Consider the following 14426-nt stretch of genomic DNA (forward strand, 5'->3'; position numbering starts at 1 on the left):
AGCAGTTCCTTTCCTCTGAAAAGCAGAGACGGACACTGCACTTCCTGCACAGCGTATTGGAGAAGCCTTTATTTCAGTGTCTGCAGTGTCCTCTCTTTGTCTTTTCTGGGAAATGTGCGATCATGTCCTTGTGCATATCCACTGGTGGTACACATGACCTCTTCGGAGCAGTCACAGGTCTCTGTGGTGTTACTGTCATGGATGTTGAAGGGCTCCGTGATGTCACTGGTGATACAGGGCTCCTATTGCCTCAAGATGGTCCCCCTCTCCTTGGTGTGTTGACAGTTGATTTTGTCTGAAAAAGATGAGAAAAAGATCAATTATAATGTCAAACATACATCGAAAACTGTATAATCAGTGAAATACTGAATAAGGTAAACAACAGAAATGCATTCTTACCAGGATGAGAGAAGATGCTAATTGCACCTGAAACCCTCTCCTGTTCAGCTTCTCTTTCTTGGGAGTATTGCAAGCTTTGCAGTCCAGCTTGTAGAGGAGCCAGGCATTGATCACGACGAGGATGACTGTAAAAAAAAAAAAAAAGGTAAATGACTGGCAGCTACGGCTGCCAAACAAAAACCGTCAAATAAAAGTAAATATTGTAATTCAAATAAAGTGCAAAAACATTAAATTTACAGAAATTGTCATTAAAGGTTCTGCAGAAAAATACCATTATTTTACAGATTTTTACTAAATTATTACAATCAAACACCTTCAATAAAGTGACGATTCTAAAATTTCTGCAGAAAAATATCGTAATTTTACTGATTTTTACTAAATTATTATTATCAAACACCTTCAATAAACCCCAAAACACCTTTAAAATACAGTCAAATGATTGGCAGCAACGGCTGCCAAACAAAAACTGTAAAATGAAAGTAAAATATCCTAAAAAACCTTACATTTACAGACATTTTCATCAAAGGTTCTGCATAAAATTCCATAATTTGACAGATTTTTTCTAAATTATTACAATCAAACGCCTTCAATAAAGTGTCAACACATGCTCAAGATTGTAAAATAACAAAGTAAGAAGACTGAATACACTGCATAAAACAGATTAAAATCATCTGTAACTTGCAGTGTTTGTTTAGATGTAAAATAATGTTAAAAAAAACTGTAGGAGTACAAACTCCAATATTTAATGATTCAGTTTTTTGTAGAATTACAGTTTTAAAGTAACATATTTAATATTCTGGCAACGTAAACAGAGTACTGTCTGCTTTTAGATTGCTAATTATTAAATGTTTACCAAAATTTAAAGGCATTCAGATGGTAGTAGGCACTGCAGGAAAAACACAGATAATCCAGGCACCCATGAGGTGCCGAAAAAACTAGCAGTGGCCTGCGGTAAAAAAGTTGATCCAGAGTCAACTTTTGCCAGAGCGTAGCCTGACGCTGCAGTAAGGTGACGCAATGCCTGCTACCATCTTATTCTACCAGCCCTTATTCATGTCTGTCTTAGCACTCCCATCAGAAAAATGTGAACAGAATAAGGAAGACGTGGATTCACAACACGTTTCACAGGTGTATCATAACAAGGTAAAAACAGATATACCTAAAAACAAAAGATCCCAATTGTTACACCAAAATAAAACCACCATCTAATAATTTTCTTTCCCTCAATGTTCTCCTGAGAATTGAATAAAGGACGGATGATGATGACTACATGTCTTTGAAAATGGTCTGTTACCCTTTCAGTGTGCCAACTTTGAGGAAGGAAGACAAAAATAAAAGTTAGTTCTTCTATCGCTATTGGTGGAAATGTCTTGCAAATGTACTTTTATGAGATCATCAACCCCCTAAACCACTTTTTTCAGCTGAAAACTATCTGGGTATTTAGCAATGTTTCCAAATTACCCAGAGGTAAGCAGGTAGCAGATCTTCAGAAAAGGTAGACACATCTCGATTTCACCAGTTTATTTGGCCATGTCAACTAAACATGCTAACGTTTCGGCCTGGTGGCCTTCATCAGAGCATTTCATGCGTTAGCATGTTTAGTTGACATGGCCAAATAAACTGGTGAATTGGAGATGTGTCTACCTTCCCTGAAGATCTGTGTGTGCTACCTGCTTACCTCTGGGTAATTTGGATGCAACTGTAGTTTTGGTTTAGTGCCACACACCAATAGTGAAAGAGCACATCTTAACAAAGACCTACTACTATTTAGCAATGTTGTTGATTGATTCAGGTCTAAATCTTGACATTTTAGTGCAAATAGTTTAAAATCTGTATGTGGAGTGCCCTCTACAGGTTGAAACCTGGCTATTACATTTGAATTTTATCTGGAGGCAGATGACGTATTTGGAGGCACCTCACAGTGCACCCCACACCCCAAAATCATAATTAATAGTATGTAATCACAATTTAAGCTTTGGAATAGTGGTCATATCTTACATACTGCAGTTGATACTTACCAATGATGGACTAGGGTGCCTGTTCTCCCCTGTAAACCCTGCTCCAATGCTTGTCCTAAAAAATATAAGCAAGTTTCTCATCATTAGCAGTCATCTGTGTTGGAGGTAAGAATGTAAAATGTACTCATAATGAACCAGGCAGTTGCACATACATAACAAGGCTGTGTCAAATACTGTATTACATCTTTGTAACTTTCTCCAAGACAAGCACAAGCAGTATCATATAGAGCTGCAACAATATGAGTCAACACAGAGCTGGCGAGTTCAGCGCGCAGGCTGCACAGAGGAATACATGACGTGAGTCGGTTAGTTCCAGATAAACTTTTTTCCAACCAATTAATGTACTGGAAAAAATAGTATTTATGGCGTACACTTAAACTGTGGTATTATTTTGAGATGGGAGTTCATGTAGGCAGTGAAAATACGCTGTTTGCCTGGCTGCACTCTGCACTGCTGTGGGTAACTGAGGGAGAGCAGAGAGCAATCTACTACATTTAATATAGTTAGAGGGTATTTTGTACATCATACAACCCCACTTTAAAAAACTGAACTATCACTTTAAGCCCAGGAAAACAATATTATGATCTACAAAATCTGACAATATAACAATATCTAGTCTCATATCACAGTAAGATCTAATATCGGTACATTGTCCAGCCCTATTGGAACAGAACTTGAATGAAGAAAATGTATGATTGAAAAAAAGATTTTCGCTTATTTTAAAGGCTTAAAGGGATGCATAACAATGCCATTTTCACTGTTTTTCCATTTCTTATGAAACTGTATGGTAAGTGTTGTTAGTGTGGTAACACGTTATAGCTTATAATCATAAATAATAATGAGCAAATAAAAAATCTGAGTGACATCCCTCAAGGCAGTTTTGCCAGTTTTATTGGAGGTATTAAGAAGTAATAAAAGAGCTGATACCACAATACATTTTTTCATTTCAACAATGCATATTGTCACATTTTGATATCATAATGTATTATATTACAATGCACTGTTACACCCCTCAGTGAAAATATTCTGTATATAGCCTACACTTCAAATGATATTGATTTTTTTAAAGTGACTAAAATACATTTGTTGCTGACTCCACCCACAGCAGTACATGGCTTAGCTTCTGTGGTATTCCTGCCCATTTTTGCAAATTGGGAGCGTCCTAACCCAAATCTACTGCAGAAAAGGGAACTGTCCCTTTAAACTCAGGAACAGTAGATGAGTAAAATATTGTCTCCAGGGTCTGGAGCCAGACTGGAGCCTTGGTGTGGATTATGCATATTCTGCCTGCCTCTGTGTTCAGGTTTTATCTCATAAAAAGATAATTGTCAATTCTTGGGAAAACAATCAAAAATTAAATATGTGCTGACAAACTGGCAGTAATATGGCCACTAGTGTGCACAATATCCATTCACTGTCTTTATGTCAGGATAACATGAATACTCACTGGCTCTGAAGATCTTGTGGCAGGAGCTTTTTCATTCCCAAAATTTCTGGATCATGAGGGGAAAACACACACAGATACACAAACATTATCAACCATTGGCTTACTGTTGGAGACATGGGCATGCAAAGTACTACTCAACAGCTTCACAGAAAACATTCTCATTGTGACTGATCTGAACTTGCTTTCATGAAACAAATCCAATACTGTATGTCTTAACTCTGTTTGTCCATCTGTCCCTGGGTTTAACTATGCACCCCACCATCCAGTGATATCTTGTCACTCCTGGTTCTTCAGCCTTCTCGTGATCTCACAGGTGATGCACTGCAAGGGGTCCTTTACTGTGTGATATACAGTTTGGACACAGTGAAGAATATGGTAAATGAACTGTACTTATATAACGCCTTTCTAGTCTTATCAACTAGCCTGAGTGTCAGACTGAAGCTCCCAGAACCTTCAGTCTGACATGGCTTCCATTGAAGGCGATTTACAAGGGGGAGGGAATTTGATTTTTCCCTAACCAATCAGTAGAGATCAACGACTCACCCAGAATCTGACGCCATTAGTATCCATGCCTCGGGGGTGCCGAAAACAAGCGAGCATTGCCCATTTAAAATGTCTCCGTCGTCGTGCACGCCCAGCTGCATCGCCGTTAAATCCAGTTTAGCAGTTTCCTTAATTTGGTCCTCCATTAACGCGAGTGGTGGCGAAATACCTCGATAGCATTGTTAATGTGGTCTGTAGGATATGTAGCGGTCGCCATTGTTGCTATCCTCACCAGTTACCCACCGGCATACAGCTTGACATCAGCGTGACGCTGATTGGCTAATTGCTAGACCCCCGGCGTTCATTGGTCCGTCCAGCGTTTGGACGAGATAAATCGCAAATTCATTGCAGTATGCCAGACCAGAAATGCAAGCCTACTCAGTTGAGTGGGCGGGGTCTATGGTCTGGAACCAGGCTACTTATCAACCACTCAAAGTGCTCTAAATTCATGTCTATCATTTACCCATTCACACACATTCATACACTCATAGCGGGTGCTAGGGGTGCCAACCAGCTCATCAGGAGGATCTACGTTAATCATTTACACACATACTTTCACATGCTCTGTCTCTATCAGTCAATTATGTCTCTCTCTGTATACTGTACATATGTACATACATAGACACATACATATATATACACTGTGTATATATATTATACAGTACATATATGTATTCTCTCTCTCTCCCTCTCTCTCTCTCTCACTCACTCACACACACACACACACACACACACACACACACAGCTCCAAAAGGCATTTTTATGAAAAAGGGGCATGTTTTGGTAAAATTCTTAAGTTGTGTCTATGTCAACCCCCTAACGTTACCATGACCATTATGGTTTGCGTTATACAGTAACGTTACTTTAAGCTTACATCTCAAATTCGTTCACCAACAGTGCTGAACATTACCTTATAGCTGAGTCGTAAATTAGGTTACCTCAGCAACAACCAACTGTAACGTAACGTAATGTTAATGTCATGATAAAGAATGCTGCCTACATACAGAACAAGCAAAGCCTCCTGACTACTCTCCATTCAATATTAATGTTTTGCTAGCATTAATCATGCCAACAAGCTAATGTTATAACGTTAGCTCAATGTTAAGTTACCCGTAACATTAGCTAATTTAGCTAGTATCCTGACGGTTACAGACAGTAATTGACATGAACCTACAAACAATAACGTTATGTTAGGTTATCAACTTACAGAAAATATAACAGGGAATGGTTTCTTATCTGATGTCGCCAGAATAATAGTAATAACGTAAAAGCCTCCCGTTGTCGGATACGACATGAAACTACTCCAATTAGCTCAATCATGTTGTAACTAAGACATCCGCTGGAGAAAATATTTTTTTCACAGGTCATTTAGTGAGTTATTACAGACACGGCTAACAGCTAACAGCTAACGGTTAGCCCAGCTAATCTACGATAACCACATTATTAATTACACACAGAGAAAATACTAATGTTTGTTCAGTCATTGTGTTTATAGACTTTACAAACATCAGATTAGTCTAAACGGTGATATAGTGACGTGAAAAATGTGATATATACATATATATAGCTAAACTCAGCAAGGTAAACAACAAGGCGATTCCCATTTACACACTGGTAAGAGTGCTGGACTGGAAGTGTCGCACAAAAAAAACGGAAGCTGGCTGCGTTCTGTTTTGCCTCTGTGTTTCCGTGAAAAATAAGGTGGATAGCCAAGGGTTTATATCTGCCTTGGTGAAACTGTAAAATAATAAACATGGAGGCTCCAGTAACTTAAGGACGACTTCTCCCTTTTTCCCAGTCAAAAGCAAACATTGCGTATACCACTTCCGCTCTTTCACTCACAATAAGAGCCCATAACAGGAAACTCAAAATCATCAATCATAGGTTACACTAGTATCTACTGTACTCTTATTACAAAAAGAAAAAAAGACCCCCCCCTCAATAAATAAATAAATTAAATAACATTCCCCTACATCCCTCATCGCATAGGCTGTTATATTTAATTGATTGTCCAAATTGTTTTTTTCATTGCAGTGTATGAATACATTTTTTTTATTAGTTCTGTCCAGTGATCTAAGACAGATTAAAATATACTACTATCCTCTATTAAATGGAGAAACCTCTGTCCTTCTCTGTTGAATGAATGCATATGATGTTTCGTTTGTCAGTTATTACGGAGATCTTTCCAGGCTTTCTATCGTTTGTATGGGTTGCTGTGGATGCTGTATCACCACCTGGAAATATTTTCCTCACTCTGTTAATGTTTTCTTTTATGATATTGTTAACATTTCTCAACAAAAATACATGAACGTGTCCTTGACAAATCAAGCATGTTACTGTTGTAGCTGCTGGAGGTGGAGCTAGTTACACTGCTTTATATACAGTTAGCTAGTTTAGTCCAGTGGTTCCCAACTTATGGGTCGGGCCCCTCCAAAGGGTCAGCAGATACATCTGAGAGGTTAGGAGACGATTAATGGGAGAGGAAAGTAGACATAATACATATTTTTGATACACAAATGTCTGGACTTTTCCTCTAATCTATTTTTTTTGTTGAAATATTGGATCATTTGAACATTAATTGAAATGAAACCATGTGAGAAGTTTAGAGGGAAAAATCACTATTTGGTGGAGCTTAACAACTCATAGACATGTGAAATGTGACCCCGACTACACACTGCTTTTTGTAAGACGTCAAAAGACAAAAAGGTTGGAAACCACAGTTTTCATCTTTAACTAGATTCATTAGCATGTATATATTTTTACTAAATATGACATCATGGATTGACCGGCCAGGGTTGCAACATGCCTGAAAGTGTCAACCTCAAAAGTATAGTAACTTTGGGTATACACTTGAGGTTCGTTCCTTCTCTCCTGCTCCCCGTGCTGCTTGTGTGTGTATTAGGAAGGCAATCTTGCTAGGCAGAAACTAACAGAGGATTAAAACGCTATTTTCTGATTTTTTCCACACACATAAACACACCCTGCCCAAAGGGCACCGCCCAGAAGGAGCCCAGCCACACACCAAAACAATGAGAAAATGCAGATAAACAGACCACCACACTCTTCTATTGGGTCATAAGTGATGATTGAGAGGAATTATATTTATATAAGTCTATGGGCTCTAGTTTCCCGGCGCAGCGCAGGGTGGCACAGGGTGGCGAACCCTGCGCAGAGCTAGTTTCAAGCAGCGCAACCCGAGTTGTTCAGTTTGGTAGTTTGGCAGACCGAGGTGCGCTGAGATGGGTGTGGCGGCACAGCAGGGGGAGGTGTCGACAGATCCAGTTTGGCGCAGTGACAGTTTCGTGCCAAAAGGCTTCGCCAAAGGTGCACTAAAAGCTCGCCAGCTGAAACCAGGTCTACTGTCAGCGCAAGCGGAGCGCAGCTGGTGTAAGCCGAAGTTTGGCTGACTGGCGGACAGTGCGCACACGTCACCAAAACCTCACAGGCAGGTTTCCAGAATATCAGGCACATTAACGATGGAATAAATACCCAAAAAACCACTATTCAATGCAACTATCTGCAATCAGCACATAAATGTATCTCTATATCGACTGTCCCGTCACATCCCGTCAAAGGGGACTGGCAATGTTTGGCACGTTTGGCACGCGTAATGGAAACCCAACCTGATTTGATTAACACAGCTGCAAACTAATGAGTTCACATCCCTCTCAGCCAGCCACAAACAGCCACAGCATCAGATAGGGAGTATATATTCAGCATCTGTCATCTTAGAAAAGTCAGAAGAAAAGAAACAGAGTAAGACTGCGAGAGAGAAAGAGAGAGCGCGCACGCACGAGAGAAACGCATCATTGATTTACAATTGTGGTGACCTCCTCCCAGGCTGCCTTTGCATCATCAGCCCGTGGAGGTCTGCTCGCGGGTCCGTATATTCGGACACTGTGAGCTTGGACCTCCTGGACCAAAACATCAGTTTCCTCCTGGGAGAAGTTTGGCCGTCTGACGCTGCTGCTCTCTTCTGCCATGGCGAATTGAGTAAACTCTCATTACGCCTTCGCGCGGCGCATTTAAGGGCGAGGAGAGGGGCTCATTTGATTGGTGTGATGTGTGTAAAACCCACTCCACGCCTTCTCTCCTCCCTCTTTCCGACTTGCGCAGGTAGGAGGGACGGAGGTGGCAAAGAGGAGTAGCTGCGCCAGGGCGCACTGTGTGCCAAACTTGCAAAATCCGCCTGGCCACACCCAGTTGGCAAAGCGCAGGTGCGCTGCGCCCCCGCCTCACCCGGTCTGCGAAACTAGAGCCCTATATGTTTTATTTTGAAAATCCTGCATACTCTACCTTTATTTACATCATGTTTGATGTAATGAAAAAAGTTTGCAAATTTTGTATCCGGAATTACACATAGATATAAAACTAATGAAATTAGTGTCTGGACCTCGGTAAGAATTTCAAAGAGAAAAAAATAGAAGCCCCAAACAGCATGGTAAACATATTAACACACCGGACAGCTTTTATTTTGAAACGACACCTCCTTTTCAAATTCTGGACCTCACTAATTTCTAAACCCTGGCTACTGCCCTGGTTACATGTCATAACTTCTTGTGAATAATTTGCAGTGTACAGTGAAGTGCTGTACTTAAACACAAATTGATTCTCACTATACATGAGTATTGCAATTTTATGCAACTTAATATACTTCTACTCCACTACATCTCTGAGATAAATACTGTACCTTTAACAGACAGCTTTAGCTAATTTTTAGGTGCCAGTTTTTCATACCCTTAATGTCCAGTGAAAACCATGTATTAAAACCTATGAAGTTACAATTAAATTCAGTAATTTACAGAAACATATTGTTATATGACAGTAATGTAAGGGGCTTTAAGTGTGAGGCTGAAGATAAATATAGTGATTTTATAACAGCATACTGCTAAACCACAGAAATATGCAGGCATAACTACTGTGAGATCACAGTATACAGCTATACAGGCCTTCTACAATAATGTACCGTGAAAATGACTTACATGCAACTAGTAGCCATTCATTTATTGTAAATGTACAGCCAACTATTTTACAGTGTAGGTGTTTTTTATCTGTTATTATCAAAAATATAGATGTACTCTTATCAACATTATTTACAGGAAAAAAACAAACAAGCCAACATGACATGCAGGCATTGCAGTCAAAATAAAATCTGCTTACATTGCAAAGTGAGCCAAACTCAGAGCAAACAGCTGAACATACAGAAATGAAACTTAACTAAACCTAAAACATAACCAAAATCATTGGTGTTCAGTTAAAGTCTGTTGACTGTGAGGGTTATAGCGCATGATATCATTGTCATCCTCATCCTCATCCTCATCAAAGCACTACACTATGTTTTTCTGAATGTCATTTATTTATTGTCATTTCAGTGTACACTGGGTTGCACAACAAAATGCAGTTGTGGTCCCTTTATGCTTCACAAGAAAAACAATACAAAAAGAAGAAGATACACTTTTTTAATACCCGAGTGGAAGTACAATTTTTTCCACTCTGTTGTCATATACACACACAGGCCCAAAACACACACACACACACACACACAAACAGGACCTATACATATATTACTGAGAGATGTCAGAGTGAGGGGGCTGCCTTGGACGTGCGCCCTAAGCAGTTGGGGGTTTGGTGCCTTGCTCAAGGGCACCTCGGTACTGCCCAGAAGGCAAACTGGTATCTCTCCAGCTACCAGTCCATGCTCCATACTTGGTCCGGATTTGGACTTGAACCTACTACCACACCACAAACATATGTTTTGGAAAATTGAACTGTAATGACTGTAATACATGATTCCCTGTGTGACATTCGAAATTCCTAATGTGTTCTCATCCCAAGTCACACATCACAGTGGTGTCAGTGGACTTTCATGTCTACATATAATGTGCTACTGTAGGTGTACTCCTTCAACAACTGGGGCCAGCTAAAAATGAGAAACTGCTAGCTGAATTTTTTGTACTCTGCAGTTTTTTTTGTCAGTGACAAAGAGAGAGTCAGAGTTTAGTAAGTCCTTGTATTTTACCAACCTGGTCTTCAGAGTCACTCACACCAATTAAAACAAATCATTTTTTAGATTCACAAACTCTAATTTTCACTCGCATATGTAGTGAAATGCTGCATTGTAGACTTCTGTAAAGGACAGCAGCGTTGCAACACCTACATATGTTCTCTGGTGCAACCCAGTCTCACTCTAAAGTAATCGAATACTAGCGCTTGGGCAGTGACTGCCAAGATCAGACACAGACGAAAAAGCTGTCCTCTCATGAAAGGTGGCTGGTCACCATTAATGTGTGACAGCAACTGGTGGCATCGAGGGGAAACGTGGCGGAACAACAACAACATAAGTTAAGGGACCAAACAATCACCAACTTTCACCCGGGAGGCCGGTGTTTGTTTCCCATGTGATTCTCAAGCCAAGCCCTGTTTTTTTTTTTCCTTTACGCTACCATGTGCTTGTGTTGGCTAAACATAACCACATGCATCTATTGTTGAAGGAAAAAAACGTCCCTTCGTTGTGGTTGTACCAACATGGTGCATTTATTTTGAAAGAGACTGTATGCAAACTGTACATTTCCTGTGAAAACTGAAGTGTATTTTAAAAACAGACAATGCATGTAACAGGCTGAAGTTGACACAGCGTCCCAGAATGTCAACAACCAACACACCCAGGGTACCTTGGACATTATATCTTCATGTGGAAAGTCCATGACCAAACCTCAATATGTGATGATGTTGGATTGAGAATATGTTGTCTGGTGTTACAAAGAACTAGAATTACTAGTATTATTAGACTGCAAATCAACAGCATGTTATGAATAATGACAATTATTACTGTTAGATTACTGTGTCACACACTTTTTAATGGACTCAATGGACTGCCAAAGTACATGGAGTACAATCACAGCAGAATGCAGTTTTAACTACTTTCAACTGTCTGTTGATTGGCTATTTTTAAATTGAATTTCCCCTTGGGGATGAATAAAGTTATTCTTAGTTATTCTTATTCTTATGTTTTATATGGATCTCTGATAAGATGACTGCTTCCTGAGTAGGTCACAATCATGTTGTGTTTTGCCCTTCAGACGGTGGTGGTACAGTTCACCGTCCCCAGCCGTTACCTCCGTCCACCATGCACCAGACCGGTCTGTCCAGCACTGACAGCAGCTCTGCCTATGGTCTGGCCTCCAACCGCCACGGCTTCTCCACCTACTCTGACTCTTTTATGAGCTCTGCAGCACCCAGCAACCACGTCAACCCTGTTAGCAATGGGCTCTCCCCTCAGGTAAGACCTGCTAGATGCCTTTAACATATATGCATTAGGATGTGTAACATTAACTCAGTGAATCAAGTAAAGTAGATAGAGCTCAAATTTGATCTCACCAGCATTACTGTATTTGGGCTGAACGCAATTACCATTTTCCCTGTAATTCTCTGTTACATGTTGGCGGGTGGGCTTGTTTGCTGTCTTGCTGGAAGTTGGATTGGACGATCCATATCAATTTTATCTTTGTGTCAAGTGTGAAGACATGGTCTGGGATGTGTAAGCATTGCACATAGGCTGAAAGTGGGGAAAGGTGGCTAGCCCTCTAGCCTCCCTCAAAAGAGCAGGAATAATTTCCACGTTACATCTAGAAACTGCTACCTTCTCATATCTCCAGGGCGGTTTTTTAAGTGTTGAGGGTGTGTGAAGTTAAGGACTGTCATCATGTTCTGTATTTAACTTGAAAGTTCTTAGTCTTAATTAATCAATCAATTAAAGTAATAAAAAAAAGTTGTTATGGCGAAGGACAGATGCTCGTTCATTTACATCTAATTCTCTTCCAGGTTACACTTTTCATTAGCAACACTGTCGTCCCCTATTGGTCCATGGCAGAGACACTTTAGGAACATGCTTCAAGCACTAAATTAAAGACATCTACTGAGTTTGGAGAAACTGTCGTTCATTTGTAATCAAATTTTGCAGCAGGCCATTGCACTTGTTTGGAACTGGTAGCGCCCCCTATTGAGCAGTTTCAAAAGAATTTCATACATGTGGTTCAACATTGTCATAAAACACATCCTGCAAGTGTTGTAACGATTGGACAAACAATTGAAGATTTGAAGTCTGATTTGTGTTATACCACACCCACTTTTTTGCACCCCCTAGTGGTCATTTCAGTGAAACTTTGGGAGTACGTTGTATGTCAACATGTTCTGCAAGCTTCGTGATGACTGGCCTAAGTGTTATGGAGTCAAGTCTACTGATGTCTTGAGCCACACCTCTTTTAAGTTAATTGGTTAATATCGCCAAATAACAATGAGATATTAACAAGCTTTTGATAACTCTTCATAAACACAATCCACAGAAAATGTGGTATGAATCACAGATACAGTAAGGTTTAGGAGGAAATGTCAAAAATGTGTTTCTCAAAAACCCCAAATTGAGTTGCAATGCCCTGTACAGAGTGGTTTCAATATAATTTTGATACACATGGTTCAACATTATTATGACATATCCTGAAAGTTTTGTAATGACTGGACAAACAATTTCTGAGATATCAACAGACAGTTGAGGATGTCCAAAATCTGTTTTTTTGTTTGTTTTGTTTTGTTTATTATTGATATTTTTTTTTACCAAACATATAATAAACAATTAGACACCAACATACCTACAAGACAAGACACAACAGACAACACAAAATTAATCAAACATTACTGACAGAATAACTTTACAACAGTAAAGGGAGGGGGGTACAGATCATTCATACAACTTGTTCTCCAAGTATGACCTGATAAAAGTCCAGGGTCCATCATCTCCATGGTCATATTCAGAGAGGGCTGAGGCTGCCCACTCCAGTGATAACAAGTCAGTCAAGTCTTTTAACCACATGTCAATATTAAAGCAATTTGGCTTGCGTACTTTCCAGTTCATCAATATATTTCGTTTAACAGACAAAAAGGCTAATGCAATGATTCGCTGTGTGAGCTTTGATTGTATATTTTCTACATTCATTCCTAAAAGGCAGACTAAAGGACATTCAGGTAATTTTACATCTAGAATAGCTTCCAATCTCAAAATAACATCCTTCCAGAAACTCCTTACTTGAGGGCATTGCCAGAGCAAGTGAGTGAGTGTCCCTGCCTCTCCACAACCATGCCAACACAGGGGGCGAAAGAGAAGAATCCATTTTATTTAATGTATGTGGTGTGATGTATGCTCTATGCATAACTTTCATTTGGATAATTTTATACCTCACCCATTTACAGTAGATAGAGCTGTTGTGTTTTTTAAAACAGATTCCCACAGACCTGTAGTCATGGAAACATCTAAGTCTTTCTCCCATTGATGTTTGACGGAATATAGGCTGTCTGGAGAGGCAAGGATCAACAGCTTATATATTGCTGAAATCATTCTCCTTCCCATGGCAATCCCTCTAAACTTATTATCTAAGGCCCTGTCCAAATATCCGCACTTGAGCCCTTGTGCCCCTTTACTGCGCGCTCCCACTAAGGGACACAAGTGCGTAGGGTGTCCAAATTGTCTTCTGTTGTTATCAAAGGGTGCAAACCTGCACCCTTAATGCGCCCCTTCCGAAAGTGCACATCAGACCTCACTTCGCTGAAGGATTTTACCCAGAATCCTCCATAGTGTCGTGACGCCGTAACACTGCACAGCTGTCTGGTACAACTCACCATCTTCAAACAGTAACTGATGTGTCCGCGAGCCGTTAACTCCGACTGACAACAACCGTTAGAGGAACATAACGTCAAACAGCGCGCTGTGTGGACTTAATAATACATGACAGGGCGTTAATAATGAAATAATATACAGTTTACAGTTGACTGGAGGTTTGTATGACAGTCCACATCACTTTACAGCTTTGATTGTTTCTTTAATTATTATTATTTTATTACTGTATGTCTTTATAGTTTATTTTATATCACAATTTACCACAATTTATCCAAACAAAAAATGTTTTAATAGGAATAACGGTAATCTAGGCTACGTTAACGGTAGATTAAAAAAAGACGTTACAGCTAAT

General features: G+C 39.8%; 1 protein-coding gene across 4 annotated transcripts in view; it reads left to right on the forward strand.

The window, feature by feature from the left end:
* LOC117258368 (paired box protein Pax-7-like) overlaps positions 1-14426 on the forward strand; it is a 240631-nt gene that overhangs the window by 91865 nt on the left and 134340 nt on the right. For all 4 annotated transcript variants that reach the window (XM_033629198.2, XM_033629199.2, XM_078170386.1 and 1 more), the window contains exon 7: positions 11487-11686. In XM_033629198.2, coding sequence (XP_033485089.1) covers positions 11487-11686 — 200 coding nt within the window. The remainder of the gene's footprint in view (positions 1-11486; positions 11687-14426) is intronic.

Source organism: Epinephelus lanceolatus, chromosome 8 (assembly GCF_041903045.1).
Source record: "Epinephelus lanceolatus isolate andai-2023 chromosome 8, ASM4190304v1, whole genome shotgun sequence".
Classification (NCBI taxonomy): Eukaryota; Metazoa; Chordata; class Actinopteri; order Perciformes; family Serranidae; genus Epinephelus; species Epinephelus lanceolatus.